General features: G+C 40.7%; 1 protein-coding gene across 1 annotated transcript in view; it reads left to right on the top strand.

The window, feature by feature from the left end:
• kctd16b (potassium channel tetramerization domain containing 16b) overlaps nt 1-5,908 on the top strand; it is a 213,578-nt gene extending 207,670 nt beyond the window's left edge. The window contains exon 2 of the mRNA XM_043703492.2: nt 4,286-5,908. Within this exon, the coding sequence (XP_043559427.2) occupies nt 4,286-4,734 (449 nt within the window). The 3' untranslated portion in view covers nt 4,735-5,908. The remainder of the gene's footprint in view (nt 1-4,285) is intronic.
• Nucleotides 5,909-12,392: the final 6,484 nt, after the last annotated feature.

Genomic DNA, 12,392 nt, shown 5'->3' with positions numbered 1-12,392 from the left:
CTGCTCTACATAGTTCCTGTGTGCTGCAGTGTGTGTTGGCTCATTGAAATAATGTTCTGATACAGCATCATTTGTGTATGTCGGGACGATTGCTTCTGTAGTTCAATATTTAGTTCATGTGTTGTTTTCCTGTAGACGCTGGTTTGAAGTTCCCCATTGGCTGTTCACTCTACTGTGACATCTAGGAATGGCAGTTTGTCGTTGTTTCCCTCCTCTTTAGTAAATTTTATGCCAGTATGGGCATTATTGATGGTCTTGAAGGTTTCCTCTAATTTGTCTCGTTTAGTGATGACAAAGGTGTCATCCATGCAGCGGACCCAAAGTTTGGGTTGGATGGTTGGTAGAGCTGTTTGTTCAAGTCTCTGCATTCCTGCCTCTGCTAAGAACCCTGATATCGGAGATCCCTAGAATTCCTAGAAGGGTGGCATTTCAACCGGAACTCTATTAACAAACACATCGAGTTAGACCCGATTTACCATCCCCTGAGAAAAAGAACAGGAAATGATATCACCACAGAAAATGACATCACCAACCCAAAGAAACCCAAACATATAAATAGAAAGCAAGAATCATCAGCAGTGCTTCACCCGGAGGCCCACTGAAGATGTTACCGAGTAGGGTGACGAAACATCTGGAAATGAACCTTCCAGCTTAGCGAGCAAACCTACATGAATCACTACTGTTGTGGTTCTGTTCGCTGAGCTGGGAATTTGTATTGCAGACATTTTGTCCCCTGTCTAGGTGACATCCTTAGTTCTTGGGAGCCTCCTGTGAAGCGCTTCTGTGATGTATCCTCTGGCATTCACAGGAGGCTCCCAAGCACTGAGGATGTCACCTAGACAGGGGACGAAACGTCTGCAACACAAATTCCCAGCTTGGCGAACAGAACCACAACAACGAGCACCCGAGCTACAAATCTTCTCACAAACTATGAATCACTACATTTTGCATTGACAATCCAAAGTCAGATTTGATCAGATTGCAGGTTCAATCTGAGCTCCAATCACCACTGATCCAGAGTTGGAGTATTTGGTCTCCAAATATTGATCACCACCTTTTATCTGCTGCATTTCCCACTGTGGGAAAGATACCATTACCCATGGGATGATTTTGGGGTGCTGGTTTTGGACTGGGGTGTGCAAATTTAAAAATCACACAGGTGATAGTCCAACAGGTTGATTTGGAAGCACTAGCTTTCGTAGCACTGCTCCTTCATCAGTTGTTTCTGGGGAATACCGATGGGAGACTAAGGTTCACTGAACTTCAACAGTAAGGATACCAAAACCGCATCTGCAGATCTTTATACAAACACAAAATATAAGAAACAAATTAAATGAGCTGCAGCCACAGATTCAAATAGGAAACTATGATGTAGGAACCATTGCGGGGCATAGCTGCAACAATGGTCAGGATTGGGAACTAAACATACCAGGTTATACAGGAAGGATAGAGAAAACAGCAGAGAGGATGGATTAGCATGACTGATTAGAAACAGAACCATTTCTATGGTGAGGGAGGATGCAATGAGGGAAAAGCGCATAGTGGACACCTTATGGGTGTAAATGAGGAGCCATAAAGGAACTAACAACAACATTAGGTTTCATATATATAGACCACCTGGCAGCAACTCAGAAGTGTCATGATTCCTGCTGCTAGCACCATTTCCAAAAGGCCATTGTGCACCAGGACAGTGGAGCTGCCCTGCTTGGTTCCTGTTATTTGCCCCAGATATAGCACATAAGGAGAAATTAGCACCCCACTTTGTGACCAGGGAACTGGAAGTCCTGGTGGAGGGGAGACACAGAGGAAGAATATCCTCTATCCCATAACCAGTAGAAGAGGCCACAACACCAGATCCTGCCAGCCTGATCCGAGGTTGCTTTTGGGTTAGTGTGGTCTTGACCATCAGCAGAATCATCTAGCAGTGTAGCAAGAAGGTCATTATTCATCTTTGTTCCTCCAGGATAAGTGCCAACATCTTCCCTCTCCTACCTTCCACTCTATGTCTGCTATTGCTCAATCCTTCCATCAAGGCTCATGCTCTACCAGTCTGACTGTTGCATGTGACATCTACCCTTACTCACTTTGAGCCATCCAATTTCCCCACATCACCAACTCTGATTGGCCTCAGTACTGCCTAACTACTCACCACTTGCACTAGCACTATCAGCTGTGCATTTTACATCTCAATCTTTACCTCTCTAATTCCAGCAGAAAACAGCTCATAGGAGGGCAGAAAAGACCAAGATGGGTGGTGGAGCACCTGCCAGTGGCTCCTCATCTGCAATGAAAAGGTGATCATAACACTGACTGCCCATACTAGCTAAACAACTAGCCAAGCCCGTGAAATGATATTGAAGATTGTCAACAACTCACTGTGCTGGGACTCCTTGATTGGAGAGTGTCCTGCGTGATTTGACTGAGACTAATTCTCTTAGACTTCTCTTCCACTCCCCAAACTGCGACAACATTCCACTCTTTTTATTTTGTTCATCACTGACAAGGCTAGCATTGTTGACCATCTTTAACGGGCGTTGAACTCACTTGCTAGTCCATTTAAGAATCAACCATATTGCTATGGGTCTTGAGATTTGTTTAATCCAGACTGAATAAGAGTGGCATATTTCCTTTCTTAAGCAATGTTAGTAAACCAAATAATTTTTTTACAACAGTTGATGATAGATTCAAAGATCATCATAACTAGATACAGTATATATTTATATTCATTAAACTTAAATTTCACCAACTGCCTTGTAGGATTCAAATCCATGTCCCTAGCGCTTTAGCTAGGTCTCTCATTTGCTAGGCCAGTGACATTAGAACTACATTACTGTCTTCCAAATATGCTACAAATGACACAGACACCTGCCAATAGTATACAAATGCCTGGTCCTTAGATGCCCCTCCTAACTATTTCCCATCCTAACTGAATTGACTAAAGATGGATTCTCTTGATAGGGTTGGCCATCCAGAAGAATGTAGCTCCAAGATCAAGAGCCTTGGAAATAGCTGGTACACAGGCAAAACGTTTTTTTTAAAAAGTTACATCTCTGTAAAATTTGAAGTCTCACTCCACTTATCCAGGTCAAGCTTAATGTCCCTGGATCAGCTGTTGGATGTTGGAATTTAATCAATGGTTCCATCATCAAGCATTCTAGTTTTTCATTTGATATGAAACAGAATGGAAGCCATTGTTCTCTTATTTGCAATTTGTTGATTTGTGTCTGCTTATGTATTGTAGGCATATACTCCCATATTACAATCGACACACAGCAGGGTGCTTTCCAAACACTGGCAATGAAGACAGTTAAGACAACTCCTGTTACTAGATTCCTGTAAATGCTGGAATCTGGAATGGTGCTGCCCAACTTTAGATTCAGATTTAGTTTAGTATTTGTTTGATTTAAGGGGACAAAACAGGATAACATTAACAATATTTAGATAGTTATTCTTTCACTGCAGAATGGAATTTGGAATTACTTTTTTTTATGCCAGTCTGTGATTCTTAAATCTAAGAGAGAAACAGACAATGTTATTGTGATACAAAAGCAAAATATTCTAAATGCTAGGAATCTGAAATAAAAACAGACAATGCTGGAACTACTCAGCAGGATAGGCAACATCCATAGTTCTACAGAGGGGCGATTGATGTAAAATATTAATTCTGTTTCTATCCACAGAAATGCCTGATCTGCTGAATGTTTCTCACATTTCCTGTTTTTATTTGATTTTTCTGGAATATGTTAAAGAATATACAAATTTAAAATTTCTTGGGGGCAATGTACTAAAAGTGTCTCTGATACCTTTTGGCACGTTGATCATTCTTCCCTCTGAGCAAAGAAGAGAAAGGTGAGACTGAATAGACAGTGGCAATATAATACATTACAATATGGAACATTTTATTTACTTAGTTTTCTGTAAAGAATTGAATAAGTACACACCAAGAGCAGTTTGGATGAAGTCGAAACAAAAAGAAAGTCTGGTTAGTATTTGGAACAGTGACATTTTTCATAAAAAGATACCTTCTCTGGAGGGATAGGGGCTTCATGGAAACTGACAATCCCATTGCTTATTGGGAAAACAATATAGTGATGTAAATTATATTGAAATCCATCGTCATGGCACTTGAATGTGATATTATTACATTTAAAATGCATCTGTTTTCCATTTTAAGGAGAAAAGGTTTGAAAAATAATCAACAAGTGAATATCCCTCTAAGTTGATGGCACTTTGCAGAAATCACACAATATTCTGAAAGTGTTCTGTTTTTTTTTTGCTTCTCCAGGTGGTTCTTCCCGATGGCCCTCACCACAGTGTGAATGTGGCTGCAGAAATGATAAAAGTGAAAAGGATGGAGAAAGCATTACATCCTGCAATGAACTATCCACTTCAAGCTGTGATAGCCAGTCTGAGGCCAGCTCTCCACAGGAGACAGTGATCTGTGGTCCAGTAACCCGGCAATCCAATATCCAGACCCTGGACCGACCAGCCAAAAAAGGGCCAGTGCAACAAGTGCAGCAAAGTGAATTCCGAAGGAAAAGCGATCTGTTAAGGACACTCACCAGTGGATCCCGTGAATCCAACTCATGCAAAAAGAAAATCAAAGAGAAACTGACAATTGAGGAAGAGTTAGAGAAATGCATTCAAGATTTTCTAAAAATTAAGATACCTGACAGGTTCCCAGAGCAAAAATACCCATGGCAATTAGAACTGTTGCGGAAGTACCATCTATAGAATAAGTTAGGTCCTTGCAAGGACTCTTCCCTAGCTCAGGCTACCCTCGCGTCTATGCTTCTGGACTGTCCTGACTTCAGACTCTTACCTGTTCCCAGGTTACGACTATTCCCTGCTCTGCAGTGCTCCTGAGCTCTCACTGCTCTCTGTTCCTGCTTTGGGCTCTGGCAGTTCTTGAATACAATTCCCGGATACGTTTGAAATTTGACTGCTTCATCTTCAATTGTTTCTGAATGGTCTTTATCCCATTTACTAAGACTTGAACCAAACAAGGGCAAACAGTGGATGGGAAAATGGCTTGAGCTCTAATCAGTTATTTGCTGCTGATAAAAAATAGATGGGAACTGTTAATGTCTCCAGATCAACGACATACCAAGAAAGTGAGAAAATAGGACTTGGGGTGTCAGCGCCACGTTTTACAAACTTTCAGACACCCTTCTCAAAGGAAAAGCAGATTGTCTGGCCAATAAAATGGTCAGACATGTAGCACTGCTGCTTCTGGTCACAATGATCTGATAACCTATTACTCCCTTCTCTGGTTCCTGCATGTATTACGTGTGCAGATTGTCAATCAGACTTCAGTTTCTGTACTGTTGAGTGTAAAGACTTTGGTGTTTGTGATGAAAAGACATCTATCTTCTCACATATGGAAGTTCTCTCAAAAATCTTCCATTTACTACACATTTCCTGACTGAAATATCTTGAAGCTGCACCACAATCAGACACCTTTAGCTTGCTTGGTTTAACAAAAAGTATAGGCACTTACTGTTTTTTCCCATTTTAAAAGAAAAAGCACATTGAAGTTTGCTTATGTTGTGAGGTCAGTAATGCGGGTTGAAGCAGAGATTTCTTGCACTGACTGTAAAGTGATGGATACAATATTCTTGAATCTAGTTGAAGTTGACAATGACCTTGTCTTTTCAAATTATACAGGATAGGTTTGATGTAAAGTGGACTTGCACTGATTTAACTAACAAAGTGTGACTCTGAAATTCAGTATTCACTGTGTGATGTTTTAATTGGATCATTATTAACGGTCTATTGATGACTTGTGTTCTTTCCTTGGAGATTTGTGTAACTCTCTTGCAGTGTGTGACTTTTTTCCCAGTAAGTTTGTGGTACATGTTTCCCTCTTGGGATGTTGAAGCACAAGTTTGTCTCTTCCTTGAAATAATGCCACAATGGTGGTCTGTACTTTGATGATTGGTTGTTAGTTTCAAGTTAAGTTAATCAATTAAACCCTTTGAGGGCTGCAGTAGTATCCCTACACTGTGCCTGAACTTGATAGGATGTTTATATTTTGACTGACTGATACAGAAAGCTGTTTTTGTGTGTTTTACATGGTCTCTTTGTGGTCTGTGCCTCTTGCTATTATGTTAGTGCAAAATTTAGAAATTAATTTATCAGTCCTCAGAGGGTTAATTCACTAAGAAGCGGAGTACCTTCCTTTTTCCATATGTTTAGTTGGTTATTTAAAAAAAAGGAACCTTATATCTTACAAATTTCTCTACAAAGTGAACAAGTCCAATGACCAGCTGAACAATGACACCTTCACTGAGCTGAGTAGTTCTATGGTCACTTTTTGCTGACTGCCTTTTAAATGTGCAATAAGATGTTGTAATTTTGTGTTGTTTGAAAATATCAATTTTCTCGTGATGTCATTGTGACAAATTTGAGTTGAGTTTTCTGGATTCTTGCCTCTCAGCCCTTCCATCCCCAAACAATGAGAATCCTTTTTGATGACGATGTCTCACAATCTTTTTTTTTTGTTTTCCTTAATAGCCAGAAGAGCAATTGTTCCTCACTTTGGTATAATTTTGCTGAGGATTGACATCCAAAATATCAACTTTCAGCAAGCAAGCCCAGCCTGGATTGAACCACTGTCTTTGCATTTGACTTGTCAGTGCCAAGCTAATGACAGAAAGATATTGCTAACTAGGCTATTTTGGCTCTTTTCACTGTGGAATATGTATGTCCTTTAAAATAACTTTAAGTGATAAAGATAATGCTCACATCAGAATTATATCAGACTGTTAGCTAAATGCAAAGGCTGCCAGGACACTATCTTTGGCTACTGGGCTTAATTTGATTCAGTAGTAAGTTGTTTTTTTTGTGAATTAAGGTGATATACTGCACCGTGTTCTTGCATATCTCCATATAACTGGTTGATACTTCTGTGGTACTGCACTGTTTTGTTTAATAAATTACAGACACAAAAGAAACATGTGACTGACAGCTTGTAATGGTTGAAAATGTAAACAGTTTAAATATACAGTATAAGGAAATGCACAATATTTATAAATAAAAATATACACAAACCATTCAGATTGCTGATGTACTACAATATGAAGCAAAACATTAGTCAAATGTTATTAATAAATCTGATGACATTATCTTGTTGGCTAAGATCAAGTCATTTAGCACGGACTGAGCGTTAACCCTGTGACTTCTTATTAACAAAATAAATATAATTTAACACAATATTTGTACGAGTTGAATGATGAGAGATGCTTGTAGCAGAAATGCTTTTGATCAGTTTTACAACAATTTTGTTTGGTTTTTGTCTAGCAGCTAAGAGATTGAAAGGATTTTGTTTACTTCTGACTGACTTCAAATTTGATTTTCTGGATAAAAGCAGGGATATTCTCGAGGTAAAAGCATGAGTTAAAGGAATAGTTTCTCTTGAAATAGCCACAATGCTTGAGAGCAGAGGAAACTGAGATGAGAAAAACAAACTACATGATCATAAGGAACTCCTGCTGAATTTCCTCTCCACTGATTTGAAAGACCAAATGTTTGGTCTCTGTCTTCAAATTCAAATTTTCCATTTTTAGTGGTAAAGAAAAGCCAGAGAGCTATAGACTGGTGAGCCAAACACCAGTTGGAGAGAATGCTGAGGGACAGGATTTACATGCATTTGGAAAGATGAGGACTGAGTAAGGAAAGTCAACATGGCTTTGTGCGTGGGAAATTATGTCTCACTAACCTGTTTGGGTTTTTTGAAGAATAACAGAGAGGAGTAATGAAGGTAGAGCAGTGGTCATGATCTATATGGACTTCAGTCAGGTTTCTCATGGTAGACTGGTTAACAAGGTTAGATCACATGGAATACAGAGAGAACTAGCCACATGGATAAAGAACTGACTCGAAGGTAGAAGACAGAGGGTGGTGGTGGAGAGTTGCTTTTCAGACTGGAGGCCTGTGACCAGCGGTGTGCCACAAGGATTGGTGCTGGGTCCACTGCTTTTTGTCATTTATATCTATAATTTGGATATAAACATAAAAGGTATGCTTAATAAGTTTGCCGATGACACCAAAATTGGAGGTGTAGTGGACAGCGAAGAAGATTACCTCAGATTACAATGGGATCTTGATCAGATGGGCCAATGGGCAGAGGAGTGGCAGATGGAGTTTAATTCATATAGATCTGACATGCTGCATTTCGGAAAGACAAATCAGGGCAGGACTTATACACTTAATGGTAAAGTTCTGCAGAGTGTTGCTGAACAAAGAGACATTGGAGCATAGATTCATAGTTCCTTGAAAGTGGAGTTACAGGTAGATAGGATAGTGAAGAAGGTGTTTGGTATGCTTGCCTTTATTAGTCAGTGCATTGAGTATAGGAGTTGGGAGATCATGTTGTGCTGTACAAGACATTGGTTAGGCCACTTTTGGAATACTGCATTCAATTCTGGTTTCCCTACTATAGGAAGGATATTGTGAAACTTGAAAGAGTACAGAAAAGATTTAGAAAGATGCTGCCAGAATTGAAAGGTTTGAGCTATAAGGAGAGGCAGATTAGGCTGGGTCTGTTTTCCTTGGAGAATTGAAGTCTGATTGGTGACCTTACAGAGGGGCATGGAAAGGGTGAATAACCAAGATCTTTTCCCCAAGTTGGGGAAGTCCAAAGCTAGAGGGCATAGGTTTAAGGGGAAAGATTTAAAAGGTACTCTAAGGGGCAACTTTTTCACACAGAAGGTGTTGTGTATATGGAATGAGCTGCTAGAGGAAGTGGTGGAGGCTTGTACATTTACAACATTTAAAAGGCACCTGGATGGGTATATGAAGAGGAAGGGTTTAGAGGGATATAGGCCAAGTGCTGGCAAATGGGACTAAATTAATTTAGGATATCTGGTCGGCAAGGACAAGTGAAGGGTCTGTCTGTTCCTCTGCTTCCACCATTTATATGCCAAGGTGGTATTTTATGTCTAAGTGCAATACTGTCAGAAAATAATTCGTAATTGAGCACCTTTTTAGGATGAGTAATGTTACTGACTGCATGTTACAGAATCATAAAATGGATACAGCACAGAATGTTTCTTCAGCTAATCTCTATTTTCCTGCAAGTATTTTTCTCTTCAGACAGATTTCGAATTCTCTTTTGAAAGCCATGATTGAATCTGTCTCCACCACAGTCTCAGTTAGACAAGCAGGAGGCTGGGAGAACACAGCAAACCAGGCAGCATCAGGAGGTGGAGAAGTCAATATTTTGGGCGTAACCCTTCTTCAGGATTGGAGGTGGGGGGGGCAGGGTGGTGTGGTGGGGATAGGTGAACGCAGGTAGAGTATGACCTGGTTGGTCGATGGGAGGAATGGTTCTGGTTGGTAACTGGAAGGATGGAACGGTCAGAGGAATAGAAGGGAGGGGAGGAGCTAGAAAGGGAGTTGGAGGATGGGGGGGAGGTTATTTGAAATTGGAGAACTCTGCGTTGAGTCCTCTGGGTTGTAGGCTACCCAAGTGGAAGATGAGGTGTTGTTCCTCCAACTTGCGGTCCAATTCACTGTGGCAATGAAGGAGGCCGAGGGTGGTCATGTCAGAAAAGGAGTTTGAAGGGAAATTAAAATGGGTGGTGACTGGGAGGTCAGGTCAGCCTCAGTGGGCCGGTCTAAGATGCTCAGCAAAACATGCCTTAAGTTTATGTTCTGCTAAACATACCCTGGGTTTACATCAGTGAAATGTGCCCTGAGGATTCAACATTGAGTTCTCCAATTTTGAATAAGCTCCCTTCTCATCCTCCTATTGCCTTTTCAGCTCTTCTCCTTCCCTTCCATTCCTTTGACTGACCCTTTCTTCCAGCCACCAACCAGATTCATTCCTCCCATCGACCAACCAGGTCGTACTCTCTACCTGTGTTCACCTATTCCTACCTCACCACTCTGCCCCTCTCCCCACCCAAAACCCTCCTCCAACACCTGCAGCTCCCCCCACACCCACCCCCATTCCTGAAGATGGGTTACACCCGAATAGTCAACTTCTGCACCTCCTGATGCTGCCTGTCTTATGTGTTCTTCCAGCCTACTGCTTGTCTACTTTGGATTCCAGCAACTGCAGTTTTTTTGTCTCCACCACAGTCTCAGGCACTGCATTTCAGATCTCAAAATATGTTTCTTTCATATACTCTATGTTCATTACTCATGTTAAATCAGTGTTCTCCACCTTTTCCTGAAATCTGGTAAATGAAGCAGAGTGTTCCAAATTCTCTGGCTTTAATGGATACTTTTGGAGGATTCATGTTGTAAAGGGATTGCCCATCAGAATCTTCAATTTCCCAGGAAATTCTGACAGAGTCTGCCGCATCTGTGATTCCACATTGTCCTAATATGCTGCTCCTACAAATCTCAGCCTATCTGTATATCTGGACCATTGCGATGGCTAGTTGTTGTTTATTTTGAGGATCACCATCCCTCAGGCATAGGATGAGATTGAGAAGGTGGGACCTTCATGCTAGCTTCGGTTTGTGTGAGAATTGAATCCATGCTGTTGGCACCAGTCTGTATCACAAACCAGCTGTCCAACCAACTGAGATAACAGACCACTGTGGCATTGTGAGGGTTGTTGGGTTGCCTTTCATGCCCATAGCCTCTCAAAGCCATGGAGCTATTAGCTCTAATCGTCAACCTCACCCTACACCAGTTGCTGCAGTGAAGCCACCTCCATGGTGTTAGCCTAATGAAGGTTAATTAGCCAGGAGTAGTAGGAATTTCATTTATTCTAATATTAGCTGGTGTAACAGATACAACATTCTTAACATGTACTCAGAAGAATGTTTTAACCAATGTTTAGCAAGTTTAATAAGTAAAGGGCCAGAGTTTCCAGGAAAGAAATTAGGCCGGTGAACGGAGAATTGGTAAGAGAGAATTTTATTTTCGTTATTTTAATTTAGTAGTTATTTAGCGGTAGTTATTTTAATTTAGTTAGTTAGTGGCACAGTGGGTGGCATGGTGGCACAGTGGTTAGCACTGCTGCTTCACAGTGCCAGAGACCTGGGATCAATTCCCGCCTCAGGCAACTGACTGTGTGGAGTTTGCACGTTCTCCCCGTGTCTGCGTGGGTTTCCTCCGGGTGCTCCGGTTTCCTCCCACAATTCAAAAATGTGCAGTTTAGGTGAATTGGCCATGCTAAATTGCCCATAGTATTAGGTGAAGGGGTAAGTGTATGGGAATGGGACTGGGTAGGTTGCACTTCGGCAGGTCAGTGTGGACTTGTGGGGCCTTTTTCCACACTGTAAGTAATCTAATCTAAAACATAAATAGGCCAAGTGTAAAGTTTTCAAATTAAGGAAAGGCCAGTTTTATTAATCTCATTTACAAATTGATAAAAATAATCAGGAAGTAGCTACTTAAAGGTAAATCAATGTCCGAGCAGGGGTGAGGCCATGAGGTATTTAAGGAGGAGAATAGATAAGCTTTGGCACACACGTTGGAAAAATGTAAAAAGGTGTGCCTCCCAAATCTATTCACACCTGGATGTCAGAAACATGGAGCAGGATGAAACAACAAAAAGGAGTTTTGCCAAATACTGACCACTCCACATAGAAAGTCCAGAGGAAAACTGATAGTGCAGGGGTGAAATTAAAGAGGAGATCACAAACACAAGAAGAGGTAATTAAAGAATTTTGGCAAACAAAATCAGGGAATATCCAAAGATACTTTATGAGGAAAGGGTGCAATATGATAAGGATAGTGAAGGGCTTGTTAAAGATTTAAAATATGACCTTTGTGTGGAGACTTTGATGCATGGTTCTCATTCAATATTTTGGATTTATCTTCATGAATGAGGAGTAGCATTCAGATATTGTAGTTAGCTGTGTGAAATGTAGCTTATCTATTTTGTTCTGTATGATTTGGCTCCATTAAACATAGTCTGATTCAATATGATGTTCTGTGTCTTAACTCACATTAAATCCCATTCCCTTATCACCCCGGCGTGGCTCCCACAAAATAATGTCTTAACTTTAAAACTCTCAACCTTGTTTTCAAGTCCCTCTATAGTTTCTCCTCCTTATCTCTGTGATCCCACCCGTCCCACAAACAAGTTTCCTCTAATTCTTGACCATTCCCAATTGCGGTTGCTTTACCAATGGCTGTTGTATCTTCAGACTCCAATCTGTGGAAGACCCTCTCTACACATCTCACATCTCTTCCTTAAAGACTTTCATTAAAACCTGGCTCTTTCATCAAATCTTTTGCCTAATAGCCTCTTTTAAAATGGTTTTCTTTGTTCCAAGATACTGTATAAACTTAGGTTGCTGTTCTTGTAGTTGTTAGAATTTGTTTAGTCTTACGGATTTTGTTACAGCCCCCATGGAGGCAAATAGTTTGGAAAAAATTACAGAGTTGATATTCACCAACAGAAAGAATGGAAAGACAAGATTTAA

The sequence above is a fragment of the Chiloscyllium plagiosum genome, unplaced genomic scaffold (assembly GCF_037043375.1).
Source record: "Chiloscyllium plagiosum isolate Xiang-an unplaced genomic scaffold, Cpla_swu_hap1 HiC_scaffold_16, whole genome shotgun sequence".
Taxonomy (NCBI): domain Eukaryota; kingdom Metazoa; phylum Chordata; class Chondrichthyes; order Orectolobiformes; family Hemiscylliidae; genus Chiloscyllium; species Chiloscyllium plagiosum.
Note: the sequence above shows the minus strand (reverse complement) of the source record. Positions and strands in the feature narration are given on the sequence as shown.